This window comes from Stenella coeruleoalba, assembly GCF_951394435.1.
Source record: "Stenella coeruleoalba genome assembly, chromosome: 10".
Taxonomy (NCBI): domain Eukaryota; kingdom Metazoa; phylum Chordata; class Mammalia; order Artiodactyla; family Delphinidae; genus Stenella; species Stenella coeruleoalba.
This window is the reverse complement of record NC_137156.1, coordinates 31065278-31085481: the sequence shown is the minus strand read 5'-3', so window position 1 is coordinate 31085481 and position 20204 is coordinate 31065278. Positions and strand designations below refer to the sequence as shown.

Below are 20204 nucleotides of genomic sequence, written 5' to 3'. Positions count from 1 at the left end.
GACACACAAAGCCCATGACTATTTTGCTCATCAGTGCATACCTAAAGTCTAACAGATATCTGACACATAATAGGTGCTTATTAAATATTTGTTTTTATAAACAACTAAAATGGAGGAGATGTATCCAGAATTCAAGTCCTTGTACTCCTGGTCCATTTTCTTCCTGTGTTATGTGCATAAGTGTTATTTCATTACTATATTGTAAACTCCTGCAGGAAGAAAACTAATACCTGGGTCTTCCACAGCACTTTGTATAAAACAAGTTGGCTTGTTTACTGATAAAAGAAAGAGTCTATCAACCAGTTAATCGATTGAAAGTATTCTGAGGGCTCCATATGGCTGTTACATATAACCTAAGAAAGGAAACAAGACATATTCACTTGATTGAGAAGTTCTAAGAATGAACTTGTGTGCCTTCTGAAATACAAGTTTGCCTATATCACACCCATGTCTGGAAATTTTTGATAAAGCAGATACAGGAAGATGTGTGTTCCAAGACCTTTCACAAATGAAACCAAGCCTATCTGTCCAGCCAGCTTCTCCCTCAGCACTCCTTCAAATATCCTACTCCGCAGCAGAAACATTGCTCTTCCCCGAATATACTATGCCATTTCCTGCCCCTATGCTTTTGCACATATGTTGTCTCCACTGGGCAAAATGCTACTCATTCTACTAGATACAGGCTATAAATATACATAAAACGTGATCTTACCTGCATGTACAATGGAGGAAATTTACAAATTAGCTATTCCACAGAAAGGATCCAACTGGGACTACAGCAGCCCTGCCCATTGTCTTGGATAACTGTGGGGCCAAAGTCTAGTCTTCTGTTTTGCATGTACAAAGACTCAGTTTGGTCAGTTTACACAGGGTTTTTCAAACATTGTAGAACTGAGTCACTCTAACTAAACTAAAAAAAAAAAAAAAAAAAAAATTCAGTTTAGCAACATAAAGGCCACTTTATAACTTTACCCGCCAAAACATAACTGCCACAATTGACTTGAATATTTGCTTGAGATAATAAGCATTATCTCTTCACGGTAGCAAATTCTACATAGGGAATCAGTTAAGGCAATACCCTCAAATTACTTTTATGTGATGTTTGTAGGATCTGAGGCAATACCCCTATTAAAAATAGGGTATTTTTAAAACCCAGTATCAGTGATTTGCGCCTTTTCTTCTTATCTTAATCAGTCTTATTAGGGATTTTAAAATTTTCTTTCTTTTTCTTTTGAGAATATTTGACTTTATTAATAGTCTCTAGTGTGCATTTCTTTGCAATTTCATTAATTTCTGCTCTTATCTTTATTATTTCCTTTCTTCTCTTTTTGTTTTTACTTGTTTGTTGCTGTTTGCTTTTTATCCCAAGATAATTGTGGACACTTAAATCACTGGTGTTCAACTTTTCTTCTTTTCTAATATATGCATTTAAGATTATTAATTTTCCTCTAAGTACAGCTTTATCTGCATCTCACAAGTTTTGATATGATTTATTTTCCTTATCATCCAGTTCAAAATACTTCCCATTTCTGTTTAGACTTTTTTCCTTTATCCATGAGTTATTTATAAATGTATTGATCAGTTTTACAACAGTTGAAGATTTTCTAGTTATATTTTTTGTTGATTTTTAGCTTAATTTCACTGTGGTCAGACAATACAGTTGTTATGATTTTAATCTACTGAAATTTGTTTTGAGATTTGCTTTATGGCCCAGCATATGGCCAACTTTGGAAATATTCCATGTGCATTTGAAAATAACATGTGTTCTTCCATTGTTAGGTATAGTATTCTGTAGATGATAATAAATTAGTATCTGTTTATTTTTGTTACTCAATTATTTCATATTCCTATTGACTTTCATCTGCTTCTTCTATTAGGTATTGAAAAAGGAAAGTTAAAATCTTCCCTATGATCATGGATTTGTCTAATTCTTGCTTCAGTTATCTCATTTTTTGCTTTATATATATATTTTTTAATAAATTTATTTTATTTATTTTTTATTTTTGGCTGCGTTGGGTCTTCATTGCGGTGCGCGGGCTTCTCATTGTGGTGGCTTCTCTTATTGCAGAGCATGGTGTGCGAGCTTCCGTAGTTGTGGTGCACGGGCTTAGTTGCTCCATAGCATGTGGGATCTGCCCGGGCCAGGGCTCGAACCCGTGTCCCCTCCATTGACAGGCGGATTCTTAACTACTGCGCCACCAGGGAAGCCCTTGCTTTATATATTTTTAAGGCTATATTATTGGATGCATACAGATTCAGAACTGTTATATAATCTTGGTAGATGGACTGTTTTTTCAGTAGAAAATGTCACTCTTTATCTCTAGCATTATTTTTTGCCTTCTTCTGATATCAGTTTTCTTTTGGTTAGTGTTTATGGATATATTTTCCCAAGATTCTACTTTCAATTTTTGTGTGTGGAGAAGTGGAGAAGGGGGATTAACGTATGAAATATAATGCAGAATCGATAATTCACAATGATGGAGAAAAACCAGATTGGATGGAGTATGTGGATTCCAGAAAAAATAGAGAAGATGGCAGTACTGGGCTAGATTGTGGATAGCCTTGAATGCCAAGATCAGAAATCTGAGTTTTATGTTCATAGGATGATATCAAGGATGGGCAGACACATAACACAGAAAGTCGTTCAATCCCACAATCATTTACATTCCAGCTGGCTTCAAGACAGAGGCAGGTGCTCAGAGAAAACCATTTCCAGTAGCTGGTGTTGCTTACTGGAGCAACTTGGTCTACTGTCACATCACAATGTGGCAACCACATTTCAATATGGGCACAGGGAGGGGACTGTGTAGAAGGTACCTGAGAACTTCAGATGGTTCTGCTGATTTATTTCAGTCACTGTGAATGTGCCCCGCTCCCATTTACCTCCTGGCACTCTCTCTCCTCCTTGGAGCTCCCTCAAACACCATTCCCAGCTGGTCACCGCATAGCTTTATTTTTGTAACCTTCATCTAGTTGTTCCAACATTTTGAATTTCATTCCTCACAATTCTGACTCTGCCATTATACCCACCATAGGTATCTCTTAAAATTTTACTGCACTTTCTTACTTTTCAAATTGTGAACAGTCGTCCATATCTTGACTCGTCATTACAATAGTTGGTCCACCTCGGTGCTGTCTACTTTATACAATCTGGGAAAAGTCCTAAAGGTCCTAGAAGCCTGAGTAGAAGTCATTTATGATGTTTTATTACTTAGAGGAAATGAATACAGAAAATAGGAAAAGGGTAATATTAAACATTGGGAGGATGAGACAGATGGGATGCTCTTCACTCAAACAATTTAACATAAATGGAAGGGACAACAAGGTTATTTAAAGAAATTTGATTAAAAAAATTGAACATGGAAAAATGACATTATTTTTAAAATTGGATGAACTATATACCCTTAAGCCCTCAGGCAGGGAAACCCTTGCTTCATCCTCTCCCTGCCCCTGGCATTGTCGACTTACCCAGGCTGGGACTACACACTCAACCACAGGGCCCCATCCTCAGGGATGTCTCCCAGCTGTCCCCTTGCCCTTCCTCTTTATTCAGACTGGGTCTAGTTTTCTCACTCCACTTCCTTCCTCTGCTGTCTCCAACATGACCAAAGTCTGACCCCTTAGTAGCTGTCTATCACTTCTCTAGAACCTTCTATCACTTCTCTAGCACCTTTAGTACAGGAAAAAAGCAACTTGAAGCAGATGAATTTGCAGATGTCCAAAGAACGAAATGTCCGGATAGTCCATTGAGAAGAGAGGAAAGGAGAGCTGGGCATCCCTTTAGCTGGGCTTTTGCAGACAAGGATAAAGGCGTGCTGCATCAGTGCTGAAGGAACTTGAGGAAATATCAAGTTTACTTAGTAACTTAATGGAGTATTACTGGGTTATTTTTTTTATCTCCATCATTCTGCCTAAAGGGAATGTGCCTTCTTTCCGCCATAGACAACTTGACTCCACTGAGCTCTCTCACTCCACCTTCCTCCAGTACATTTCTCCATCTTTGGAGATTTTACTTTGTGGTTTGAGGGGTTTTAAGGTTTTACCGTTTGGGGATTTTTTTTTTCTCCAAAGACATCCAGGAAGTTTGATTCTGTATTATAAAACCAAAGGCAATCTATCTCAGTAATGTATTTTGTGTACTTCTCTAGATAGTCATCCCTCGGTATCTGAGGGGATTGGTTCCAGGACCCCCAGGGGTTACCAAAATCCACGGTTGCTCAAGTCCCCTATGTAAAATGGAGTATAGTCACCCTCTGCATCCTTGGATTCTGTATCTGTATAACAGATACAGAGCAGACTGTATAACAAATATAATGTAAATTGTTACTCTGAGCCATCCAGAAAAGATGGAGAAAGAGCTGTGGGCTTTGAAAATGAAACCTGAGGAATAATTCCACCGGCTTGGGTACAAATGCCTGAGTAAGCTGTCCTTTCATACTTTGATTTTACATTTTCTAAACATTATTGCTGAAGGACACTGTCCTTAAGTTACTCCACAAGAAACACACTTACTGAGAAATAAGTACACAGCTATCATTTTCAGCTTCTCAGGTTCTTGTTGTGGCATCAAAGATGTCTGTGTTCTTTATATTAAGGAGACTTCTTTCCATTATAAATGTCATTCATGCTTATAAAAAAAAGATGATAAGAATCATCTGTAATTCCACTACCCGAAGGTACTTACGTTAATTTTCTCTTACTCCTTTTCTACCTGTATGTTTATATTTTCATTTGGAATCATAGTTGTCTTTGTATTCTGCTTTTTAAAAAATTGACATTATACAGTGTATATACATGGCATTTAAGCATATTTATATAAGACCAGTATTTTTCAGACAGTCAACTCAAATATTAGCTGATGTAATTTGTCAGTGTAGAAGATTCAAAGATACTTTTCTTTACTGTCTAGCCAAAAGACTTTTTAAAAGGCAAGGGATTTTGTTTAAGTAAGGGGTTGGCCCAACTAACGGGACAATAACATAGGAAACTTTCATTCTTCTTGCTTCCGTGCGCTTCCCAGGCTGTGACATGGTGACTCGACAGTAACACTGGGTGATACTCACAGCAGGGCAGGGCTCACTGAATGCTTTGCAAGCGGTTTCAAGACTGCCTATGATTTTCCTTTAAATATCGCTATCTGCAGATAACATACTCAATTCATCTATACACGTTTAAATTCTCTTTTGGTTTTAGTTTACATTTGGGTGCAGCGTGGGCAGACCTGGGGAGCAGAGATGGGAAATTATGGAATTGTGGGGTGAAAAAAAACAACTGGAGGTTAATTGAAGTGTTTCTTGTTTATAAAAATTATGAAGATGAAGGGGGAATGTTTTAGCCACATGGGGTAAGGGAAACTTTGGTGCCAAACAGACCTGGGTGCAAATGTAGACTGCCACTTACCTTTTCTGAGGCTTGGTTTCCTTATTTGCAAAAATGTAAATAACACCTTCCTCAAAGTGTTGTTGGAAAGTTTAAATGAAAAAGATACGTGTGAAGCCTCAGAGCCTGATAGATTAGACAGGCGTGTTCAGTGTTAGTTTCCAATCCTTCTCCCACAGCTAAGCTGCATTGGTTTCAGAGCTCAGAATGAAGAGATTCTGGAGGGGAAAAAAAATATGTATAAGTAACATCATGACACGTTAGTATGTTAATAGAACTTAGTTCTACTCTGAATTATATTTATTATTATGTACTTTTGGAGTTATTTTCTTTCCATAACCCTGATATCTCCTCTAAATCATAATTATATTTTGCATTTTGTAGTAACTGCAAACTTAAAAGACATTTACAGACAGTATTTTGCATGATTTGGCCAAGAACGCAGTAAGGCAAGTATTACCAAATCCGTTTTATAGATATGAAAGCCATGGCTCAGGCTGCTTTTCCGGTGCATGTTTGTAACACTAAGATTAGGGCCCAGGTCCCCTAACAGCTGCCACTGAACTTCGTCCATAGCTCAAGGATGCTGTGATCATTAAAGGTTTAAAATGTATGCTCTGTAAAGTATCTCTGTAAAGTAAGGGAAAATATCAGATGTCTATAACTGAACCAGAATGATAAATTATGCAATAAAAATGAACACGTTTTTACCAAAGGCAAACACAATATGCAAGAAAGATCAAGCTGAGAAACCCTCAGGATTTGGAAAACTGAGTGTTTTCTTTCATTTCTAGTCCACTAGGGAGCACTGTTACCCGGTCTCAGTGTAGACCTGGCATCATCACCTCATGAGCTGTTTCCTTCTTCCAGTCTAAAAAGTTAGGTAACTATTGCAAGTTTACAGATTCCCTGGTCTAAGGGCTTTTTTCCCATTTCCCAATTATTTTGCTTTGAGGATAAGGTGCCTCAAATTCAAAACATACGTTTAAAATATTTTATCTATATACGTTCTATTAGAGCTCAATTCCCTCCCTTTAAAAAATTCCTTACAGTTCATTTAACATGTATTAAATTTTTTAAAAAAGAAGAAAAGAGCTCATGAGGACCATTTGATCTTCACAACAACCCTATAGGGCAATTCGTTTTTCTATTTTACACCCGAGGAAACAATTTCAGAGAAATTCTCCTAGAGTCAATCTACAAACTCCCTTTGAATGTGTTTTACTCCTGCTCTGGTTCATTTTATTATCTAAGTAACTAAGTATTCATAACATTTTACCCCAAGTCTTAGCTCCTAACACTGATAATGTTCAAATCGAATAGAGAAAAAGTAGTGATAACTGTCTAAATTCTGGATTGTCCACACCAAAATTCGAATGGTTTCACTTTGTGTACGTGTATACACATTTGTCTATATACATATAAAATTACATTTGTACCCAATTTCCATACCAATACTTTGTGGCACTTTTGGTGTCCTGGGTCTTCATGTTTGCAGTTTCTTTACTGTCACTGAAGAAAATCTGTGTGATTTTCTTCAGTACTAATAATTACGGCACATAGCGTCTGTCTTATTAGTTCTACATCCTGAGGTCTCAAACTAAAAGCTAAGGAGTCTCCTTGAATGAATGAACATTATCTCTCTACCTATCTACACAATCTTTTATGTGTACAGCACACAGGATTGGGGAACATGAGGTCACTGTATTTTCCATCTTTCTCTCTTATTTGGACTGTCACTCTAGTCCAAAGGTTGCTTTCTCTCTCTCCTACCACCAACTCTCAATCTAACTCTTGCTTTTTACCAGGGTAAGTAACCTACAATGCAGCTAAGGTTACGTGTCTTCCTCCCTCTTTCCTATCTATTGCTCATGACCCAGATAGGTGATGCCTTCCCACGAAGGCCTCTCCCATCTCTCCAGACTTTGTTTTCATGTCTGATGGTACAAGCATCATATCCTACCTATTAAAATAGCCTCGCCTTTTTTCCCTCCCCGACACCTTTTTTATCCTGCACCACTTCTTGAGGACAATATTATTTATCTTTACATCCCCTAATGCCATGCTTAAGCTTGAACGTGCCTAAGAACTCTATGGGGATCTTGTTGAAATACTGATTCTGATTCAGTAGGCCTGGGGTGGGGCCTGCATTTCCCAGAGAATATTAATACTACAGGTTCATGGGCCACGCTTTGAGCAGCAAGGCCCTTGCATAATGTTTTGCACATGGCAGGTGTTAACGCACATGTACTAGAAAATTAAAAGTTAGAAAGCAAATGCAAAGAAAATGAGATAGCACTACACAACCACCACTATGGCAACATCAATTGTTGGTACGGATGTCTGAGTGCCTGGATTCTCATAAAATGGGGATTTAAAATAGTGTACCTACTTTAAGATCTGGCTGTCCTTTTCTTTTTTTTACAAAATTATCATATACTTACCCTATATCTAGTAGTTCCTCTCTTAGATATTTACCAAAGAGAAATGAAAACACACGTCCACAAAAAAGACCTGTACAAGAATGTTCAAAACAGCTTTATTCACAACAGCCAAAAACTGAAAATACTCCTGTGTCCATTAACTGGTAAATGGATAAATAAATTGTGGTATAGCTGTACTGTGCAACGCTGGCTACTATTTCAACACCATGGAATACTGGCTTGAGTTCTCCCATGAGGTTGCAATTATGTAAGGTAGAGCTGCAGTCATCGGAAGGCTTGCCTGGGGCTGCAGAACTTGCTTCCAAGATGGCTCACTCATCTGGCTGTTGGCAGGGGGCCTCAGTTCCTTCCCACACGCTGCTCTCCATGGAGCTGCGTGAGTGTCCTAATGAAAGGCCACTGACTTCTGTCACTGAGTGATCCATGAGAGAGGACTGCTGTGGCCTTGCCTGGCTCCAACCTGCTGCCAGGCCTGTCTTGAGGCTTTCTTGGTCAATGTTGGGCCAAAGACTCCTAATAAAAAGGTATGAAGTACTGATACACACAACAACATGGGTAAATTTCAAATGCATCATGTTAGTGAAACAACCAGACACAAAAGAGTACTTATTATATGATTTTATTCCTTTTATATGATGTTACAGAGGGTAAAACAAATCTGTAACTTTTAAAAAAGTCTAACAGCGGTTACCTGGGGAAAGGGGTAGACAGGAAGGGTTAGAAAGGTACTTGCCCAGGGGAATGAAACGTCGTGTGTTTTGACAGGACTTTGAATTACACAGGTGTATGTATTTGTCAAAACTCAGAACAGTATGCTTTAGATTTGTACATTTTCGTCTTTGTAAATTTTATTTAAAAAGAAGAATAGCTCTAAACAAATTCTGTCCTACCATTATTGATATGCTGCTGCTGAAATGTTTCTAAGTGAAGTGTACTGACAACAATGACAACTGACATTGAAATGCATCAAACAATAAGATGAACTGACGGATGAACAGATGGCTAGATACATGGGTAAAGCAAGTACAGAATATGTTTACAGCTGATTCTTGAACAATGTCAGGGTTAGGAGTGCCAACCTTCCGTGCAGTCAAAACTCCGATTATAACTTCCTTTATAACTGTATCCATGGTTCCATATTCACGGGTTCCATCAACTGCAGATCGTGTAGTACTGTAGTACTATTTCTTGAAAAAATCCAATATATAAGTGGAGCCACGTAGTTCAAAGCCACATTGTTGAAGGGACAACTATACTGCAGAATCTAGATGGTGGGCATATGGGTGTTTTTTTAAGTTTTCTGAATGCTTGAAAATTCTCATAATAAAATGTTTAAAAGAAAACAACCTACGACAGTGAGGAGACACTTCTGCTTATATCTGTACCCCTGATCCCAGCTCAGGGCTGATGCCTCTAACATCCATTTGGAGAGGCCCTGACAGCACTGTGCAGCTCACCACCTGTGCAGAGAGAAAAAAATCAGGTGTGCACTCGGACAGATGGAGAGCAACATGGCAAAGGTCTAGAAATGCTGGTCGATGTGGGACCTTCAGTTACTTACAGAGGACCTAAGCCTCCTGAAGAACACAGACCAACATGGACTGAGGCTGCCAGTGGCAACCAGAGTGGCTGGGAGAACAGGAGAGAGAAAATCTGAGACCTGTTCATCATTCCAGGCCATACATGATTCACAAATACCCTAATGAAATGTCTTGGTGGTTAAAATCTAACATATGTTGACATAGTTAACCTAGAAATGTCTGCAATTCTATGTATAAATCTAACTCTTTAGTACTTTTTGTCCATTTAATGCATAGTCTTTCTGCTGGGTTAATTTGAAATGGTAACCTCCTTTGTTAATTGATTTCAGTTGGATATCAGCAATGTCATTCATTGCTGGACCATCCAATGGGGTGTAGGCGCCTCTTCTTACTGAGTGGAACACTGATCCCCAAAGCTGGCTTACTACTAGAATCACCTGGGGAGCTTTTAAAGCCAGGGTGATGCTGATCCCCCTAGGACAGTTGAATCTACATGGGAAGGCGGGTAGGAGAGAGGCCTGGGCATCCGTAGTTTTTATTTTTATTTGTTTATATTTTTTTTGGCCACACCATGCAGCTTGCAGGATCTTAGTTCCCTGACCAGGGATCAAACCTGCACCCCCTGCAGTGGAAGCTTGGAGTCTTAACCACTGGACCGCCAGGGAGTTCCCTCCCCTGTACTTTTTAAATGCTCTCCTGGTGAGTTTAATATGTGTCACATAACTAGACCTTAAATTTTCAAAGTTAAAAAGTTTTCAAAGGGACTGCGAAGAAGATAAAATTTTACTTAAAAAATGCTGCTTTGGGTAAAGGTTTTTAAGTTTTGCGGGCATCTATTTCTTCCAACTCTTAGAGATACATGTCAAAGTGCGATATAGGTTGATGAGTGCTCATTAAAACAGGACAAACTTCAGCTTTAGATTCCCAGAATTAATACGATCTCATTGGCAGAAATTAGTTTAATCCTATGGAAACTGACATCTAGGAGAACGCTACCAGTGTCCCAAATTCTGATGTGTGTATATCTGATCAGCATAGCTGGATTACCTTAAAGGTGGGCTCAGCACATGTTTAGGGCAGATGCCAAAACATATACTTGGAAAAAAATTTATATTTGCTATTTCCAAAGTTGTGTGGGAGGAGTCATTATGGTAAAAAAGAAAAAAATATAATTATATTAGCATTGATTACAGTTATTCTATCTATGGGAGGCTGGGAGGAACCATGGCCGTTGCCAGGATTGTGGACATGAAAGCTGCTCGCAGCCTGGCTGAGGGAGTGGAAGGGGCTTCTGCACCGAGGAATCACCTTGCTTCCCGCCCTCTGTTCTCCTTTGGTCCCCAGACAGGAGTCAGCACCAGTCAATTAGAAAGTCAAAGTACCCGAGGAGGAGGGCAGCGGAGAGAGCTTGCGCCTGGCCCAGCAGGTTTTGCACTATGAACTCGATTGAGAACAACGTGCTAATTGTCCTTTGTTTGCTGAGCAGGGCCTGGAGCCAGTGCAGAGCTGGCCCCGAGAAGCTTCCAGAGCCTGGGGATCAGGTGTGGGGAACTAGCACTGGCTGCCTGGGGGTAGGAGTGGGGAGGGCACACAGCAGGTGTTCCACAGACAGTTAGAAACTTCCCGCAATTTACAGGTTTCAGAGTTTCTCTTATTAGAGAAACGGACAGAAAATGGCTAAAAAGTCAGGCCAGTAACAATCAAACCAGAACACTAAACTCCAGGAAGAACGCACTAAACTCCACTGGACTAAATGTGCAGACGCCCCTCCACAGTTAGGGTTTTGTCCAAATGTCAAAACTCTTCTTGGCCTTCAGGATGTCTGACCTGTAGCAAGTAGGAGGGCCAGAAAAACGACCAGACCTAGTTCTCCAAGTTCTCCCTCCCGAACAACGTGGAATAATCCCTTCAACTGCAGGCCAGCCCCCCGTTGTGAATAAGAGAGAGTGAATAGGACTTCCCTGGTGGTCCAGTGGTTAAGACTCCGTGCTTCTAACGCAGGGAATGCCGGTTCGATCCCTGGTCAGGGAACTAAGATCCCACATGCCGTGTGGCCAAAAAAAAAAAAAAAGAAAAGAAAAAGAGAGAGAGAGTGAATGAGGTAACCTCCCTCAGAAGCAGGACTTTCTGGAAAGCAGAACAGAGGCTTTGCTCCATTATCACTATGCATTGAAAGGGTAAAAACTGTACAGCTATCATCTTGCTATTGGTCTTTCTGATGTATCAATGCAGGAAAAAAATTTAAATGTGTGCAAAAGAAAACACACTTTTCAAAAACACACACACACAAAACTGTCACAGTTATCTTTGGGTGGTGGGACTGTGGAAGAATTGTACTCTTTTTTTCTACATTTCTAGAACACCTTACTTTATGTGTGTACACATGTGTGTGTGTATTTATTTATTTATACAAAGACCGTGAACAACTAAAACTCAGGAGAACCATGAAGTTAGTTCTATAGTAAAATTAGTTTAAAAACTGCAGATATATTTACAGCAGCCAAGACCCAGAAGCAACTTAAGTGTATGTCAACAGGTGAATGGATAAAAAAGATGTGGAATATATACACAATGGAATATTACTCAGCCATAAAAAAGAATGAAATAATGTCATCTGCAGCAACATGGATGGACCTAGAGATTATCATACTAAGTGAAGTTAAGTCAGGCAGAGAAAGATAAATATCATATATCACTTATATGTGGAATCTAAAACAATGATACAAATGAACTTATTTACAAAACAGAAATAGACTCACGAAATAGAGAACAAATTTATGGTTACCAAAGGGGAAAGGGGAGGGGAGGGACAAATTAGGAGCTGGGGATGAACAGATACACACTCCTATATATAAAATAGATAAACAACAAGGACCTACTGTACAGCACAGGGAACTATATTCAATATCTTGTAATAACATATAAGGGAAAAGAATCTGAAAAAATATATATAAACCACATGCTGTACACCTGGAACTAACACAACACTGCAAATCAAATATATTTCAATAAAAAAACTGCAGGTGTATGCTCTTGCCCATGCATTTAGTTATGGATGGATAACTTGGCCTTGGAGCTGGCATTCTCTGGGCTTCCGTCATGAGGAGAGGGAAGGGAAAAATTTTTAAGTGTACATTTCCTCATTAGTATGACTGGCAGAACAGTGATCATTCTGATAGTATTTTGTTTGTGGAGCTTTCTTAAAGGATAGAGAGAGAGATTTATATCTCAAGAAAAGTCTCCACTGCTTTCCTGTGGTCATTTAAAATCCGTAAGACCATCAAAAACAGGGCTGAGCCCTCTCTTCTGCCACTCTGACAAAATGCCACTAGCTTTCTTTTCTTGGAAACGATGGTGGTTAGGTCCTGCTTTTAGCTCTCTGGAGATGCCAAGCAGAAGTAGGTCATTACAACATGTATCAGGTCGTTAACTCGTCCCACCTTGGCTCCAGTCATTTTGTCTGCCTTTGACCCTTCACCTTGCTTCAATATCCAATCACTATGTCACACCCACAATGCATGGGAACATCAAGTCACCAGGAAAGAACAAAACCAAAGAAAAAAACAAAACCCAAATCCTGTGAGTTGGCTGGGACTAATGTCATCGCCCCTACTCCCATTTTAAAGATGAGGAAACTGAGGCATGGAAAGGTTCTGGGGGTGCCCTGAGTTAAGAGCTCCCCAACTCTGCTCTCGTGTTGCCTGCCCCATGGTGGTGCCAGAGTCTGGCCCGTGATGCCATCTGCCTTGGCACCGGCTACAAATTTGGACCCACCCTCTGCCCTGCCCTGCCCTGCCCCTCCTCGTGTGCCAGTTCCACACCGTTAAGACCACAATGGCAGCGACTTATCGGGGCCCAAGCAGACTGATGCTGTCATTCTAATTTTTACAAGTCATTTTATATATTTTAATTTTAAATTATATAAGAAATACATGAAAGCAGGCACAACGTAAGAAATTCAAAGCCTATCAAAGAATATAAAATAAAAAGTGAAAAGCCTTCTTAATCATCTCCCTGTGTTCATCTACCTCCGCCTCAAGAGACAGACTCGAAGATTCACTCTGTCTCCGGAGGCGACCACAAGGTCATTGGTGCACACTGTCCAGCAAAACAACTGTCAAAATGCTTGCTATGGTGATCGCTATATGCCTCCTGCTCTAGTTCTTTCCAGTTTCATGTTCCCGAAACATGAGGCCTGGGCTGGGATAGCTCGTAAGGAGGACAAGTCAAGGTAGGGGAGTAGCAATGCAGGTCTGAACAAGAGCGGGGGCCGTGGAAACAGCGCAGAGGGTACAGGTGTGAACAGAGTTTATTCTGGCGCCATATGTCTGGGATCACCTCGTGGGCTGCCTCATCTCCTTCCTCTCGCCTCTTCTTTTACCACAGACCAGCCCTGGAACATCTCCTTTCTCATTCTCTAGAACCAAAGCTGGCTTAAGAAGGAGGTTGGGTTTTTTTGGGGTTTTTTTGCGGTACGCAGGCCTCTCACTGCCATGGCCTCTCCCGTTGCGGAGCATAGACTCCGGACGTGCAGGCTCAGCGGCCATGGTTCACGGGCCCAGCCGCTCCGTGGCATGTGGGATCTTCCTGGACTGGGGCACAAACCCATGTCCCCTGCATGGGCAGGCGGACTCTCAACAACTGCGCCACCAGGGAAGCCCAAGAAGGAGGCTTTTAATGAGCTCTCTCCCAGCCCTCTAAACCTCAGCATCAACTCTGCTTTTTGTCTGGGTCTAACCAGGGTCCAACCCTGACGGTGTACCCTAGACCTGATCAGTGGGTCCATGATACATCGCTGTACTGCTAACATGCTCAGCAAGCCAGATCCTCTTAATCTGGTGGGCTGTCCTTGCCCTCAAATGTCCCCCGCCCTTGAATCCCAGCCCAAGAGCAGAGCCTGAGAGCCTGCGGTGGCCCCAACACAGGGCTCTGTGTGCCAGAATGAACTTCCTCCTGGCATCTACGCCTGGCTCATCTCTTTAGCAACCCCCCACCCCCTTTGTAAATGGGTCCAGTTAATGAGGTATATCCTAAGATACGGCAGGTCACAAAAGCAGGAAAATGACGGGTAGCAAAGATACATGCTTCCATTGACATCACAGGCAGGGGTGGCAGGGAAGAACTGTCCAGAACACTTGTTCTCAAGCTGGGGATGGAGCTTAGGTCACTGGCCACTCTCAGCTATTTCTGTGCACACACCCTTCAGCCGTTGGCACGAGCACAGAGGTGGGGCCAGCTGACCACTGATGTCACTGGTGGTATTTTTCTTCTCTGTCACCTGAATCCTGTGGTCCACGCACAGTACTGTGGGACAAGCGGGGCGTGGTGTGCTAAGACCGGTGTGAGCTATCAGCTCGGGAGCAACTTCATAGTGCTTCCATCCTAAACTCTATCTTTTAAGATGAAGAATACAACCCAGATCGTGAATCAAACAAGGAGATCTGCCATATGCTTTCTCAGGATGCCTGAATGTTGGTGAGAATCCCCTACATCTCTGCCCTCAACGTTAGCTGTGTCAATACAATTGCCCCAGGGCACTGAGCTACTGCTGAAAGGCACAGTTAGTCCTGAGGACATGGAGAGAGGGGAAGAGGGCTCAGGACTTGCAGTGGGAACCCAGCTGGAGGTTCCGGGTCAGACAGTAATGGGCTGTGATCTCGAACCTGCCCCCCTGGGCCTCAGCCTCCCTACCTGGACAGCAAATAGGATGGACTCACATACCTTAAGGTCCCTTCCAACTTTCACATTTGATGAGTCTATGTTTGCCTCCATTACTGAAACAGGAGAAGCCACTTACGTTTCTTTCTCACCCAAGCCACTGCGCCACATTATTAAGACCAGGAAATGGCTTATTGACATGTTTAACCAAGATGGTGCACCTGACCACCATCTAGGCATTTGCTTGGTGACAGTCTCCTAGCTGGATTGATGGGTAGCTAGACTACAAGGTCCTGGAAGAAGCAAACTCTTGACTATTCTTACCTGGGTTAACACAGAATTATGCACACAGTAGGCCCTCAATAATGCATTGAATGAAAAGAGTTGGACTGAGACATTCTACTCTTCTCACCTAACCCACCATAAAACAAAGAATGTCCCGTGGAGGCTTTGAGGGCTTGAAATGCATCTTGTAGAGGAGAAAATTCTCTGTGCTCAAAAAACTGACCCAGGGTCGATGTGCACCCCATGCCAATCTGTTCAGTGAACAGATCCAGACACACGAATCTGCCCAGATGGAAGATAGTCGGGTTACAAGACTGATTCAGTGCTTAGGAAGTTCCTAAAGTACCCAAGAAGCAGGTACAAACATGCCTCAGAAGGCTGTTCAAAGTAGTACAATATAATCTGACAGCTTTATAATGCCCTGAGGGAAGACATGAGTGCTTCAAATTTGCTATTCAGAACTAAGTAGGTAATTAAAGCTTCCTACATGTAAAACACACGCTTGATTTCAATAATCTCTGAGGTCCTTTTTGGCTTTAACTTTCTGTAGTCATTCATAAACTTAAACACCTTGGAAATAATCATTTCATACATTACATACCATGCTCAGGGAAGAAGTATTTTTAGGTTCATTCCAGGTGCGTTCTAGATACATTGAGAAATCAAAAAGAAAAAAAAAATGTGTGTGCGTGGGGGTGAAGAATGAGATAACAGAAGGATAAACTCACATCCTAGGTTATTTTAATGTTTTCTGCTTCCTTATTTGCAAAATGACTCTAGCCATCTTCAAACTATAGGTTGAAAAGAAAGGGCTAATATGTCACAGAGCTCAAAGTGTAGTTGAATTTTTTAATTAATTTTTTAAAAGCATGATTCCAGTATACAAAGGATGAGTGCTGTTTTAACAATGTATTTATATGTAACTTCAACTTATTCCAGAAAGGACTTAAGGTGGCATCATATAAACTAAAAGTAAATATCAGAGAAAAGAAAAACAAGGTTGGGACAAACTCCAACAGAGAATGCCATACAAAGGGCCAGTGATAATAGTCTCCATCTCTCCCTTATGGATGGGCACACGTTCAAATATAGCATGAAATATCCAGATGAGTTAAAATTTTTCTCTCTTCTTTAACTTGCTCAATACCCACTCCAAGTATTCTCTCATTTGAGTTTGCCCCATGTGTGTATCACACAGCTTCTTGAGGATGGCAAACAGAAATGTTTCCATTTACAAAGGACTTGGACAGATTAACTAATTTGCCTGTAGTCACATAACTAGTTTTGGTGGAACACATAATTAGGATCATTAAAGAAAAGAATGGGCTCCTGAAAAATTGTATACAGTCTCCCTTTGTGTAGGACTCTGAGAAAGGAGATAAATAACCATCTACCTAGGGCGCCTTAAATGTCATTCTTCTTGAAAAGACCATTAATTAGTATACATTTTATCTCTGTAATTTTAAGTTTTTACAACACTGCAGTCTTCAAAACATCTGAAATTATGAACAGCTGTATAAGCTCTATTAACCAAGTGAATTTCTATATAAGCAGAGATTTAACGAGTATGGGGAGAGAGGTGTGTAAAGCTCATGTGGAGGGTGATACGGGCGGTGGGAATGGGGCAAAAGTTTCAGGGTGGGAATGAGATTTGTGTCTTTGGGAAGGAGAGACCAGTGTGTCAGGAATGATGTGTGTGAGGCAGTGAGTTGGAGGGAACCGAGGTCCAAGGAATACTCAGGTGATGCAGAGCAGCAGCTGTAGGAGCCTGGATGAGTTCTGGGTGTGATGAGAGCCCACTGGTGGGGTCTGAGCCATAGGAAGGGATTTTCTAACAAAAGCTCCAGCTGAATGCTGAGTGAGGACTAGACAGCAAGGGGAAGGAAGGGAAGCAAACAGCCCAGGAGGGGGCGTAGCTGAGTCCAGGGAAGAAGAGAAGGTGGCTGAGGTACTGCAGGAGGAGGTAAGAAGCAAACTGGGGGTATCCTTGCAAGTAGGTGAGGTCAGGGGTCAGGCTGTTGTGTCAGGAAGCCGGGGTTTTCTTTAGGGTAAAGGTTGGTCACCCCGGCCTGGGGGCGGGTTCTGTCACAGGCAGGTGGGTGATGTCAGCAAGCAGCCACGTGACCCTGGCCAGCAAGTATGGGACACTGACCAGCAGGTAGGGCACGCTTGCAATCAGGTAAATTACTCTGGCAGGTGGACCAGCCACCTCTTTGAGTAGGTTATGAATTGTGTCCCTTGCAAACTCAGAGGTTGAAGTCCTGACCCCCAGCACTTCGGACAGGGCCTTTAAAGAAGTGATTAAGGTCAAATGAGGTCCTAAGGGTGAGCCAAATCCAAATACGACTGGTGTCCTCACAAGAAGAGATTAGGACGCAGACATGCACAGGGGAAGCCCATGTGAAGACAAAGAGAGAGAAGATGGTCATCTACGAGTCAAAGAGAGAGGCCCTTGGAAGAAACCAACCCTGCTGACACCTTCTGAAGGCTAGAAGTCCAAGAAACTTCGACTTAACTAGAAGTTTCTCACGGAACGTAGAATCATGAGAAAATAAATTTCTGTTGTTTAAGCCACCCAGTCTGTGGTACTTTGTAATGGCAGCCCCAGAAAACTAATACAGGCGGATAACTTCCCTGAATCTCTGGGAGGTCCTGCATGGTCTGAGTCCCACATCCAAGTAGCTGAGAGAGGCTGCTGAGCACATGGAAGACATGCAGGGATCATCTGAAGTTCAGGCGCTACAGGGGGGATTCGGCCAATCAGTGGGTGAGCTGGCAAACATCCAAGATGAGAGCAAAACAGCTCACTGGCAACAAGAGTATCTGAGTGTTGCAGATGCGTTACACGGAGGGGAAAATGAGAAGATACGGGATTTCGGTGAGCAGCACGGTGACTCCACTGAATCCCTAGAGGCTGGACCATAGCAGGCGATCCTTGAGGACATCGGGGCCTGTGGTTGAGAAGCTTGTGTGGACAGTTGAAAAACCATGATGCTGGGTGTCCTGGGGGGAGTTGGGCCTGGACGCCCTGCGGGGAGTCAGTAACGATACCACTAGGACCTAAAGCAGCAGCAGTGAGGAGTCAGGACTCCACTGGCTTCTGGAAAAGGGGCCAGAAATCCACCTAATTCTTCTCTGAGGTGGTACGTTGGAGCTGAGTGCATGATCTGACTTTCTCTTCTTACCAGCTGTTTAGCTTTACCACATTTCTTGCTCCCTCACCTGTTTCTGTGTCTGCAGAATCTGTTCAGACCCAGACTAGGCCCGGGAGGGTAGCACAGATGAGCTGCTCTGTGCGCTCATCCAGTCCTATGATTTTATAAAGGTCTTTTTTCTTTTTTTCTTTAATTTTGAGTTTTAGTATAAAGAGTGACATTTCTTAAAAGATTCCATTTTGTTTGTTGGTATGATTTGACTTTCAGGAAGCAATAACCCAATTAAGTTTTGCTAACCAATTTTGTACTCCTTCTAGAAAAGTGACTTCTAGGAAACAGAAGCAGCCTTCTGTTTATTTCCGACAAATTATGCCAACGGAACAAGTACATCTTTTATTATAAGGGGTGTCAGAAAGCATCAGAATATCCAGGGCTCCTGTACCGTACCTGGAACAAATATAATTCACCTAACAGAACCAATTACATAACAGATCTAGATGCCTTAGGTTAAGTAAGGCAGATTACATTCATGACCGGTCAGAAATAGGAAAGGGCACAGCCAGTTTTTCTCATGGCAAAGAAGAAAGGATAGGTATCTTCAGGAAAGAAAATTAGCCTGAAACATTCCAAAGCAGTTCAAAGCAAATATGAAATTATCTGGAAATCTTGGATATAATTATAAAGACTCTTGCTATTTTGTCCATCCTCCTCTGTAATATACCTGAATTTTTTTGCGGTACGCGGGCCCCTTACTGTTGCGGTCTCTCCCGCTGCGGAGCACAGACTCCGGACGCGCAGGCTTAGCGGCCATGGCTCAAGGGCCCAGCCGCTCCGCGGCACGTGGGATCCTCCCGGACCGGGGCACGAACCTGTGTCCCCTGCATCGGCAGGCGGACTCTCAACCACTGCGCCACCAGGGAAGCCCCCTGAATTATTTTTGTTAGAGTGTGTGCCTCAGCATTTAGGAGAGCTGGGCCCTGACCCCAGTAGTCTGAGCTTTAGTGTAGAGCCATTACCAAGACCCCAGAGTCTGGAAGCAGCTGCAGAGACAATCTGGGGCTGGATATTTTCTGTTGATTATTAGTTTGTACCTTCAGAAGTTAATTCCAGTTTCAAAGCTCAAGGCTGGCCTGTGCACTGGTGAATTGGGGCATCTCAGATCCGTCCGTGGGCTGCCAGAGCTGGAAGGAGTGGCAGAGGCCACGCTGTCCAGTCCCTGCGATCTGCCAGACCTGGGTTTGAATCCTCACTCAGCAGCTGAGCAATCCTGGGCCAGTATCTCTGCCTGTTTGAGCCTCCATGCCCTCATCTGCAAAACAGGCCCCCTTACAGTACTAGCCTCTTCGGGTTATTATCAAAAAATGAGATAAAACAGTAAAGTACTCAGCACACATGCTAAGTGTCAGTGATTGTTATTGTTATGACCAGAAAAATGTTCCTCGACGTGAACAATGGTCAGGGGAAAGCTGAGCTCTGGGGGAAATTACATGACATACGACCGAGTTAAATTTAAACGTCCTGGCATTTGGGGCGTAAGATTATGCATGTCCCGTTTGTTCATTCACTGGGTACATGACTGCATAAAGAGTAGACACAAACTGGCTGCTGTATGCGTCAGGGGGTGATGGAGACAGCTGCTGTATGGGCATCAGGAGAGAAGGGCTCCCTTCATTCACTTCATTATCAATAAGTAGGAACATTTTGAAAGAAGTATTTTTTCCTGAGCAGTTGCTCTCAACAGT

The 20204-nt window shown here is 42.1% G+C and overlaps 1 protein-coding gene across 3 annotated transcripts in view; it reads right to left on the bottom strand.

Annotated features, from left to right (window-relative positions):
• The window catches only part of CLIC5 (chloride intracellular channel 5), a 190848-nt gene that overhangs the window by 165930 nt on the left and 4714 nt on the right, over positions 1-20204 (bottom strand). The window contains exons 2-4 of one of the 3 annotated variants that reach the window (XM_079934914.1): positions 5489-5597; positions 4513-4576; positions 713-910 (exon numbers count right to left, since the gene is read on the bottom strand). In XM_079934914.1, coding sequence (XP_079791040.1) covers positions 713-718 — 6 coding nt within the window. In that variant the 5' untranslated portion in view covers positions 719-910; positions 4513-4576; positions 5489-5597. Of the gene's footprint in view, positions 1-712; positions 911-4512; positions 4577-5400; positions 5598-20204 lie in introns of all 3 variants that reach the window. The other 2 variants (XM_079934913.1, XM_079934915.1) reach the window with 2 other exon arrangements.